This window comes from Dermacentor variabilis, chromosome 3, assembly GCF_050947875.1.
Source record: "Dermacentor variabilis isolate Ectoservices chromosome 3, ASM5094787v1, whole genome shotgun sequence".
In the NCBI taxonomy this organism is placed as follows: Eukaryota; Metazoa; Arthropoda; class Arachnida; order Ixodida; family Ixodidae; genus Dermacentor; species Dermacentor variabilis.
Window position 1 is genome coordinate 153406243 of NC_134570.1, and position 11361 is coordinate 153417603.

General features: G+C 48.1%; 1 protein-coding gene across 1 annotated transcript; it reads left to right on the top strand.

Moving 5' to 3' along the window:
- The first annotated feature begins 1380 nt into the window (after positions 1–1380).
- Positions 1381–8313, top strand: LOC142576413 (uncharacterized). The gene is made up of 3 exons (XM_075686540.1): positions 1381–2073; positions 4511–4702; positions 8068–8313. The coding sequence occupies exons 1-3, from the start codon at positions 1396–1398 to the stop codon at positions 8137–8139; spliced, it is 942 nt and encodes a 313-aa protein (XP_075542655.1). The 5' UTR covers positions 1381–1395; the 3' UTR covers positions 8140–8313.
- Positions 8314–11361: the final 3048 nt, after the last annotated feature.

Consider the following 11361-nt stretch of genomic DNA (forward strand, 5'->3'; position numbering starts at 1 on the left):
CGCTCGTTTCTCCATGCAGGTACGAGGGCGACGTGCGCGCCCTGGTGGACGGAGCGCGGGAGCAAGTGTCCGCCCTGCTGCGCAACCGCACGGCGTGGATGACGGCCGCCGAGCTGTGGACGGCGCTGCAGAGGCTGGACGCGTTGCGGGTGGTCTTCCTCGGGGAGCCCGACGACAGCGCGGAGCACCTGTCGCGGTACTACGCGGCTGCGCTGTCCGGCATCGGCGCGGGACAATCGTTGGCCCGGGCACGCGGTTCGGCGATGGCAAGGGCATTTCTGCACACGCTTCACTTAACCACTAAGGCAGCGGCAGCCTGGCGCCGTGAATATTTAACAAAGGCCGCCAGTTTAGATACACAAAAAAAAAAAATGTTCACGCGGCGGCATCAGCATGAGGATATTGAGGGAGCCTTAAGCTTTACTCAGCTGTCACCAGAATTCGAAAGTCGGACAAGCGTCACTTACGCGGTGGAAGCCTGGGAATTTCGAAGACTCCGCGTCACGATAGCGGCTGGACCTAGATTATGTTTTGGTGCGTTTAGCTATGCTTTCCCTCTGGAACACTGGCGGCCCTCACATTAAAATGAGGCATTGAAGGATGCCTCATACAAGTATGACATACAAGTTTTTATGAATGTGAAATTAAAAGACAGGGTGGCCTTATGGTTATCGTGCCTGTGTAGAGATTGCTACTTATAGGCGAATATCACTTCCCACAAATACGTACGTAATTAACAGAGATGTCTAAATTAATATTGCACTTAATTATTTAAAATACCCAACCTGTCCGTGCAGCTGGAAGTTCTTGCAAGAAATACGTGCCTAATCCATTTGCCTTTTCAGGCTTAATAACATCAAAACTGCGGGCGGAGAATAGCAGTTGAATCGATCTCGCAGCTCCCGCCTTTCACCACGCTGGCATCACTGGTACCATTCAGTTGCTGACGTTAGCTGATACCAGACTGAATCGATCTTAGTCGTGCCATTGAGGCTTCGCACGTAGTTTCGTTGATCCTGATTGCTAATGGCAGGCGCCCTCTAAATTCTTCCAACTAAAGTCATTTGGCTAGTCAGTTCGCTGCACACAGGATTTCCCCAATTGGGGATAAGATTCAGTTTTATTAAATACACGTAACCAATAGTTGCTTCTGTTGACGAGGTAGTTGGATGCGATCAATCTGTTTTCGGCAGAAAACCGCATGTATTTTTCACTCCATGTTAATTTGAGTTTTTCGGCAGTGTAACGAGCGTTAGCCCACCTTATAATAGATCTTATCTTTGCCTTGTGTGCCTCAAAGGTGGCAGAGACGGGGGAAATCCTATCCTAACGTGTCGAGCAGGTGCTCGAAGGAACCTTTCCTATAGCGCTATTCTGTGCCGCTGCTCCTCAGCAATGCTTAGTTTGTCGCGTTTTTTTTTATCTCTAGAGAAGTCAACAGACGCAATTATTTCACCACTCTGGAACACGACCACGGGTCATTTGTCCCGGACTCATTGGGAACGCTATCGGGGGGCCTCCGCGTCGCAGAGCGAAATATCGGACGACGCGACCACCTTCTCGTCGAGGTCGGCTGCCAGGGGCACCCTTCTCGAGGAGTACGTGCACCAGCAGAGGGCGACCAACGAGCTCTACTGGAACGACCCGGGGCGAGTCGAGGACAACCTCGAGGCGCGGTGGCCTTCGCTGCGGGTCAAGCCGCGGGCCGACTACTTCGAGCCGCGGAACACGCTGCTCATCTCGCCCAGCCTGGTCTCCTTCCTGTCGGCCATAATGGCCGGCCTCGACCCGCTCGTCGTGCCCGTGCTCGGCACCGACGTGGTCCGAGCCCTGCTGGACGTCGTGGTCGGCAGCCAGCGGTCGGAGGCTGCCGGAGAGACCGGCTCGCGGGCCACTGCGCAGCTCGCTCGCCACGTGACCCGACGCAGAGAGGACGCGATGCGCTGCCTGGCCGAGCAGTACGCCAACGTGACGGGCGACCGCAGGGCGTGGTCCCGCTTGCGCGACGAGCTCTTCTTCGACTCTGCTGTCGTGGAGCCCCTGTTCGAACTCTACAGGGTGTACCTCGCAAAGGTGGTCTGACTTTGCTCGAAAATGTTTTCGCGTTGTTCGTTAGACACCTAGCGTTTGACCAAAGCCTTGTCTTGTAGGAGGTTATATTATGGCACAACTGCGCTAACAACGCGGACACCGACCGCCTAGAAACAATAGCAGCTGAAATGAAAGCACAGTAAGCTGCAACACGATAACTTTGTTCGCAGTCATCCCCACTTATCACGAAATCATCAAGCATCATGACACAAGAAAGTTGATAGGTGAATTAGAGAGAAAGAACTGCACGAGCTCGTATTGGAGCGAGGTGTAGGAGTTCGTAATCGAATTGTTAAAACCAAGAAGCCCGAAGATATCCCCTCTTCTGATCTTAATTCAAGTCCTGCTTCGCGTTTTGACGATTTAATGTTCTTGATTAAGCCCGCGCCTAGACATTTGTTAATCTGCTTTTCCCTTGCGTAGAGTACCGTAGCTGGGCAAGAGTACCTTGAAATGTCTTTTTCAATACAGGCAGAAGTTTAATGTCGCATTGCAACGCACATGCTGTGATATCGGTTTTGTATGAGCGCCGAAAAAATTTCTACCAGCCAGGGGCTCTTCAACGCGCGCCAAACGTAACTACAAGAAACTTTCTTTTCTTTTTTCTTTCTTTGCATTCTCTGCCCATCCGAATGTTGCTGTCTTGGTGGGGAATCAAAGCCGTGAACTCAGGCTTAACATCAGAACACAGTAGCCTGAGTACACATCATCATCATCATCAGCCTGGTTACGCCCACTGCAGGGCGAAGGCCTCTCCCATACTTCTCCAGCTACCCCGGTCATGCACTAATTGCGGCCATGTTGTCCCTGCAAACTTCTTAATCTCATCCGCCCACCTAACTTATTGCCGCCCTCTGCTACGCTTCCCTTCCCTTGGAATCCAGCCCGTAACCCTTTTCGGTGAGTACACTTGTACTCACCGAAAATGTGATAAACAAGAGAATCCGCAGCTTAGAGCACGTGTTTCGGAAAAGGCGCTTGTCATACAATCAGATGCTAAAGAAGACGTGTGCTTTTTTTTTTTAGCCGATCACAGGATACCGCTTTTATTTTTTAATTAAGCGGTGTGTTCCTCAAGAGAAAATCTTAGAAACAAAAGTTCGTCATTTTAGATGATGCTTCTCGCTGATCTGTCTAAGCGAGTAAAACAATGCAGTCCATTTTATTAAAGCGTACTGCCTTTCAGCCTTAAATGCACAAGACACACAGAGTTCCACGGAGAGTTCAGATTTTTTAAACAGCCTTATTGACAGGTGGAGAAATGCCGAAGTAAGGTGATATATACTTGTGAAAGAGCGCATTACATTTAGGTCACCAGAACTCCAACTTTTGACTAAGTTATAACTTGCGCCAACCTTCTACAAAGGAGGCTGCACCTATCTGCACGCTCGTCCATGTACATTCAGCCTGTATATGCGGTGAGATTCCTAGCAGGTGGTTTCAAATTTCTTTATTGAAGAGCACAGTAGTAGCATCTTTCAGTCCCGGACCAGGACGAATTTTTACCCGCCGTGGTTGCTCAGTGGCTATGGTGTTGGGCTGCTGAGCACGAGGTCGCGGGATCGAATCCCAGCCACGGCGGCCGCATTTCGATGGGGGCGAAATGCGAAAACACCCGTGTGCTTAGATTTAGGCGCACGTTAAAGAACCCCAGGTAGTCGAAATTTCCGGAGTCCTTCACTACGGCGTGCCTCATAATCAGAAAGTGGTTTTGGCACGTAAAACCCCGTAATCTAATCTAGCATCTTTCAGGAAAGTGCTTTCGAGCACGTTCTTCAAGGGCACCGTGGTCACTTTCGCAAGGGTAATTTATCTGCGACAAAAAGTAACGATTACTATAACGTGGCCGGGAGCGCCTTAAAGCGAAGAAAAAGAGAGTGCGCACTAGTGACTGCTCTATCTCCGAACCACAAAAATATTAGGGAGCTAAAATGACGGCGATTTGTACAAAGCCGCCCAATACTAAAGAAATCAATGGTCTGAAAATAGCTCGCTCTGCTATATTTTGGCGCTACGCTCTGATGACACGAGTTAGTTAGCACTTAAGAGGCGTACTTATGTAGGCAGGTTTTGTAATGTACAGTCAACCGCGAAAGCTTACTGACTGTCGTTCTCAGGAAACGTTGAATTTCCGAGGCGCTCTGGATCGTAGCTTGTATAATCGTACATGCTGGGAAATCGGGATACTATATGCAGTATAATTCTGAGGCTGTGGCGATATAAATCTCTTCCCTTTAAATCTTTGGTATTGACTGTGCACATTTCAGTACATGTGCTCGTACACACTGGTTTTTGCCGCGACCTCTTCTCATTCCTTTCTTATGCGAGTCAGACACATCCAGCAGCCTCCTCGAGGCAGTGTCGTGCAGGATATTTCCACATTGACACCGGAACACGGTTCCGATCTCGCTCACTCCAGTACCCCGAGCTGCGTGATGGCCCGAACATTCCGGAGCTGCCGGGCAAGAACTCGCTGGAACTGTTCTTCGTCAACTACGCTGTGGCCCACTGCGAGCACTCCCCGCGGTCGGTGGACGTGGCAGCTTCGACCGACGGAGAGAGGGCGCTGTCGCCGGCCGCGCGACTCAACGTGGCTCTCATGAACTCCAGGGTAAGCGAACGGCACTTCCCGACAGTGGCTGGAACAGGGTGAGGCTATCACTCATCCCAAAAGTAGTCTGTCGAGCATAGTTTGGTCGCGTCGTATTGGAGGCTATGCACGGGCGTCGGGTATAGTACTAACTAAACAGCAAAGTTACGCTTCCAAAACCCATCATGCGAAGCAGTGACGCAAAGGCTGGCGCAGTATTATGGGCAGTAAGCCTAGCATCGTGTCGTGCAATAAATCCTTGAACGAAAGATTTTTAGGTTCGCGAGATATTTGTTTTTGTGAAGAAAAACAATGTTAGCCACTCATGCTCCTAGTCCGATTCGTCCTCCTTTCTATAGGAGGAGCTCTCCGGTGATGGAGAGGCGGAGAAGCGCCACTCCTTGTCCCTTCTCTTACCTATTCTTTCCCTTTCGCGTCGAAGCCGTTTTATATACAAGCTGTGGAGGGCGCTTCATTGGTCAATCGTTTCAACCAGCTTTCAACCAGAACAGTTTCAACCAGAACAGGCGCAGTATTTTCCAGGCTTAGTATTCTTTGCTACAGCTGTGGCGGATGGCTGAGGTAAAATCAAGGATGTGTGATCTGTCTCAGATCGTCTCAGGGCGCGGGTGACTTTATTCATGACGTTCCGGCAACGCACTCTGGGATTCGAACCACAAACACCGGCTGGATCGGCAGGCATCCAAGCGACTTAGGGGAGTGAGCCCATAGCAGTTATCGCGGTAAAGTTGAGCTCCTCGCTGGCGGTGATTCCTCTTGCTCTGAGGCGCACATAAACGCTCGGGCGTCGCGACGCTATTCACATTGTCCTATCCGCCCCTTTGACGCAAACAAATTGCGCAAGGGAGACCGTGCAACGGAAGAATTTGTGTCGTCACTGCGACACGACCACGAACGCAACAAATTATGGTTATGGCTGCCTCGCACTCACACCAGCGAAGCAGACACCTGTTAGTGGCAGACATCCGGTGAGCACATTTTCATATAGCAGGATGCTCTTAAATTCGGACGGCGAGGCGGAGTCGGTTGAGTTCGTCCCTGGTGGCCCGAGCGCGAAACCACACGGTGACCTTGCGAGCCCTGAGCCGCACTCCCTGAACGGCGGTGAGACACAGAAGTCACACGCGTCCGACATGCGGAGAGAATCTCTGCGTTTCAGTAACAGACGTTTGCAAAAAAAGTCTTGCTGTAGCGCGCAGCCATAATATCATGCACTTTCCAATGCTGTGGTCGAGTCCTATTCAGTCTGTTTCTCTACATATTCAGGCATGTTATGTCGTGAAGGTAGTGACGCCGGTGTCATTCTTTCATCTTCTTGCGCGGCGCTGTCTCCATTCTTCGAAGCAGGCTTCAGTTCGGAGCTCCTCTTCAGCGTGTTCATATCCATCGCAACATGTGCACAGTTTTGCTTCCTCTTTGAATGTGTCATCATTCGAAAGAACTTGCGAATGTCTCCTATCGTACGCTCTTTTGAGACTGAGTGCGTAGGGCTCGTCTTTTGAATGTAAAGCAGGCACCAACACGTAACGCGAAGAAATTTTCTACAATCTATATTGCCCTCTTGTATACGCGCCACTTCTCTTGTTCCTCTGTTTCCGCGTGATTCCCAAAGACCTCGAGTTTGTTGATTTAGTCCTCGTGAGCTGTCATTACAAAGCCAGTTTGTGACCTCCGAGATCAACAGCATTCGTTCTGCAGTTTTCACTTTCCTATTGCTATAACCCGTTTACTCTGTAAGACAGCGTGCTCTAAAGGTTTGCACCTCGGATGGCTTCATGTGGACCGCTCGAATCCCATTGGCTTACGCCTGGATACGCAACTTCTAACTGAAATGCCATGAATCCGGGCGAACATTTCGTCAATCCTTGCCAACTACCACAACTGACGTCTTCCTCGGCTATATAGACACACCGAATTGACCGAGGTGCGCCTTGGCGGTGGTCCCTACAGTCATACACCCCGCTGTCACAGGAATCGTGTGTGTGCTGTGCATAATTTCGAGTCATCTGTGAGGATGGCAGATATTAGAAGCGTAGAAATGGACGTAATTTTCTTCTCCCAGAGGAACATGCTCAGATACACAAAGGAATGTACACACAAATGCTTCCAGTTGGCCGGAGGCATGTTGTAAAGGAAGAAAAAGTATACGATGCAGGTGTGTAGCCTTCCCCCACATCTCAACCACACATATAGAAAGCTTCTTAGCGTAAATAAGCTGGTTTATCCCATCCCGAGCTAACAGTTCGAGTACTTCTAAACACGGAGAGAATGACATTTTTCTTGTGAAGTAGTAAGTTAGTTTTGAAGCGTATGCAGGTATTTGCCGAGATATAAACGTATGCTTCTCCGGTGCTTTATTTGCGCGATGACTGCGTGACTGCTGCGATTTTTACTGAATCGCACGCATTTTAGAAATCTCAAGGGAATGTCGTGTTGTGTTCCACGGGCTTCACAATTACCTGATTCATCAGATAAGTGCGATGTATTGTTTAGTATTGTTTACTAAAACCAGCCTCATCTCTGCATTTATTGAAGTTAAGCTGTTGCTCCGATTCTGTTGGACATTGCTTTAGCATATATTTTGCCCAATATCAAAAGTGCGCGTGATTAACAACCCTGCATAACTTAGCGTGCTCTATATCCTGATTTTCTGCCCCATTTATCCAAAGATAACAAGAACTAAAGAAGTAAAGGAGAGCCAACAGCGGTCGACATCGAAAAAAGAGGTCTTCCACTGTGCCTTACTGCACAGTGTGGTTTGTTGTTTAGACTGCACTACCCTCTAGATTGGCCTAAATTGTTCCTTGAGTAAAGCCACGCTTCCGGTTCCGGTTCTAGGCGCGCGAAGTTTGAATGAGCAAATCTGAATTTAATTTCGGCCTTGCGCTAATTACGCAATAATACTGGTGTGAGTAGATTGCTACACGTTAACTTGGTGCGTCTTTTTCTTTCGATGCTTCACTTCGACGGCCACCAGAAGGCATCAAACTAAGTTGGTTTGACGAAAGAGGTCTAAAAGTGGCAGCCAGGTACCCAGGTGCCATGAACCCCAAGTTGATCTGAAGTTTTCAAAGGAGACATTGTCTTCAAAAAGACGGCGCCTCTGCGTGTGCTTCTAGAAGAGTTGCGATCAGGGTCAGTTGGTACATATTCTTGAGATACAAACTAGTCATAAGACGAACAACAGAAGAAAGACGTGGTACACACACCGACTGGACAGCGTGTTTCTATTTTGTTCCCACTGTTGTTCATCTCCAGAATTTCGGTAACTTCAAACGCGACGAATGAAATCGTGCCGATTTTTAACTTCATCTTTCCACATTGTTCAATGTGCATGTGCATTTTCGGTCTCATGCCTTTTGCAGGCTTTTGCGGCTGTCTTCCACTGCAAAGACGACGATTTAATGAACCCACGCAGCAGATGCGAAATCTGGTGATACAGAAGTGATGCAGGCTGCCTGGAGAAAAAAACGGCATGCACAGACGACCCCACCGACCTCACGGCAGTGTCAACCTGCAGCAGGGCTCTCTCGTGGCTAGGCATGCGCAAACGCCTTCTCCTTTTTTTTTTTCACCACATGGTAAAGAAAGTGTGTCGTGTACATTCTCGATTTCATGTCATTCTCTTGTAAAAGCTAATACACTCCCCCATTAATTTTCTTAAGAACTTCACCTGGCCCTTTAAGCCTGTTATCCACTAGCGGAGACCTTGCGTGAAATTTAGAATGTAACCCGCCATGGTTGCTCAGTGGCTATGGTGTTGGGCTGCTGAGCACAAGGTCGCGGCATCGAATCCCAGCCACGGCGGCCGCATTTCGATGGGGGCGAAAACACCCGTGTATTTAGATTTAGGTGCACCTTAAAGAACCCCAGGTGGTCAAAATTTCCCGAGTCCTCCACTACGGCGTGCCTCATAATCAGAAAGTGGTTTTGGCACGTAAAACCCCATAATTTCTTAGAATTAGAATGTAGTCGAGAAGTTCTAGCCGGCAAGCATCCCAAAGCCAATCGTGAGTGATACTCACAGGTGCTGCTTTATTGCATCTAGAATTTCAATACTTCCTTGGCTGCCGCGATTCACGTTCTGACCTGATCGCCGTGTGTCAGTCAACGCGTCACGTTTCATTGGCTGCTTTCTTCCCTTAATGAAGTGAGCTGAAGAGTTTCAAATACGGGATGTGTATGTCGTGCTTTGTAACGTTTTTTCGCCTATAGCATTGATCAGAATTGTGCGTGTGCGTGTGCGTGTGTGCGTGTGTGCGCGTGTGCGCGTGTGCGTGTGTGTGTGTGTGTGTGTGTGTGTGTGTGTGTGTGTGTGTGTGTGTGTGTGTGTGTGTGTGTGTGTGTGTGTGTGTGTGTGTGTGTGTGTGTGTGTGTGTGTGTGTGTGTGTGTGTGTGTGATAGCATTGCAGCATTTGTTGCGCTCCCGGCATGCTCGGTTTCGATATGCCTTCGAATAAGCTCCGAAATTGAAATACGCATGTCTGGAATTAGGTGCAAATTTCGAGACATTGGGATCAATGTATTTCAAAAGCCACGGACGTGGCAGGAACACAAACCGAAACGCCCGAATTATCGAGGCATTCCATATCAAGAGAGATGGTGCAACAAGTGTTCGCCAGGTATTAGTTTCACTTTTTTTGTTCTGACAAAATTTACGTTCTTGACCATCATGTGCCATCTTTAGATTTTAATCATTGTTAAGCTACCATGTGACTTCGCTCCTTTACGTATCGCGATTGTACACATTCTGTATATCTTTTAATAAATGATAAACAGAAAACTAATTGTAAGCCCTCGTGTCGCTGTCTGTCTCCGTGTGCCGATCAGACTTGTACACGTTAAAGAAAAATACCCATTACAATGCAATTATTCCACGAGGCTTTGGAGAATTTGAATGACAGCTCATCCCGCCAATAAAGTAATTACATGTAATTGATTACATGTAAATTACATGTAATTACATGTAATTGATTACTGAAAAAAAAATATTTGAATTGCAGTTACCTTGCAGCAAAAATAGTAATTGTTAAATAATAAGATTACCAAGAAATGTTATTGATTAGAAGTTATTATTTAAACCCGCCGTGGTTGCTCAGTGGCTATGGTGTTGGGCTGCTGAGCACGAGGTCGCGGGATCGAATCCCGGCCACGGCGGCCGCATTTCGATGGGGGCGAAATGCGAAAACACCCGTGTGCTTAGATTTAGGTGCACGTTAAAGAACCCCAGGTGGTCAAAATTTCCGGAGTCCTCCACTACGGCGTGCCTCATAATCAGAAAGTGGTTTTGGCACGTAAAACCCCAAATATTATAAGTTATTATTTACATGTAATTTGTTACGTACTAGTATAATCTCGTTCTCGCTCCTTTTTTTCTATTTTGACTCTCTACCAAATCGCGTGGTTTTCTATTGCTCGGTAATAAAAACGTCTTTAAACGCATGGAGTTCCCTAAGTATTATTAGAGCCTGTCGCCGAAACTAGACGAGACAGCAGCATCCGATGCGAACGAAACCGAGATTCTTCTTCTTTCTTTTATCTTTACTGCTTTCTTTAGCGCGCGCCTTTGGAGCACGCCGTCTTCTTTCTCGTCTTGTCCTCTCCCATGAGTTTCAATAGAGCCTCATGACAACTGTACCCATACATGGCGTACTCCTTCACTCCGATGTCTCGTACGACACGCATACAAACCACGGTGGTTTAAAGAAAGTCCTGGAGCGGAGATGATGTCCCGAAAGTGAAGCCAGGCCGCCGCCATCTTTCTCAGGGCGCGAAGAAGCATCAGGGAATAGCGGAATACAGGGAACGCCTTCTTTTCACCTCCTCTATTTTCGAGATGGTTAATTTCACAGTACACGGAACTTCCTCTGGTTAACCTCCCTGCCTTTCTATGCATCCTTCTCTCTGTCTCTCTTCTCACAGTACAGATCTTATTAAAATAATAGCTTTCTTTCACTGGTTTTAGGAGGAGAAACCTGAATCCGATGGCACATTTGCTTAGAGTTCTTAATATCGATACCCAGCGATATATAATATTTTAGCTAGAAACAACGAGCTTTCGTTTTCTTATTACCCCAGCGTATACATTCGCAAATTTGGAGGACGCTTAAGCTTCTCCTTTAAGAGTGGAACGCGACAGCATTCAAAGATCCCTGACTGCGTGTCACGCTTTGCCGGCAACCGCAGCTTTCTTGCGGAGGCGAGTGCGATGATGTTGCAAGGAACCCAACGGGCGACGCCACTATGTGAATGGTAGGAACGCTAGAAAAGGGGTTTGTGTTTGAGTTTCAGCATAACAGAATTATGTTTTCTGGTATATTCAAATTAAACTCCGATGCTGTCATCTCCGTGGGTTGTGTTTAGGTTTTACTTTACGATTTTTCTGGCGCGTGTTGCTTTGATGAATTCCGTTAGTTAAGTAACGCCTCTGCGCCACGCTGAGGGCCTGCGTGGTTGTGCTTCGGAATGATTTTTCGCGAAACGACGTCGGACGCTGACAGTGGATTTTTGGCGACACGGTGCCTTAGCGCGCGACACCGGTAATAAATAAACGTGATTTCGGAAATATCTGTCGCTGCATTTCCATTTGCACTATTGTCGACAGTTGTGAGATGCGTTCTGCCATAATTTTAACGCGACAGCGTTAAGGGCCCCGTGTC

Bases quoted from the DNA above. Each gene is read 5' to 3' on its own strand.
- LOC142576413 (XM_075686540.1), top strand. From the start codon at position 1,396: ATGCTTAGTTTGTCGCGTTTTTTTTTATCTCTAGAGAAGTCAACAGAC. The intron at 2,074-4,510 runs GTGGTCTGACTT...CGCTCACTCCAG, and splicing joins ACAGGGTGTACCTCGCAAAG to TACCCCGAGCTGCGTGATGG. The intron at 4,703-8,067 runs GTAAGCGAACGG...TGCCTTTTGCAG, and splicing joins TGGCTCTCATGAACTCCAGG to GCTTTTGCGGCTGTCTTCCA.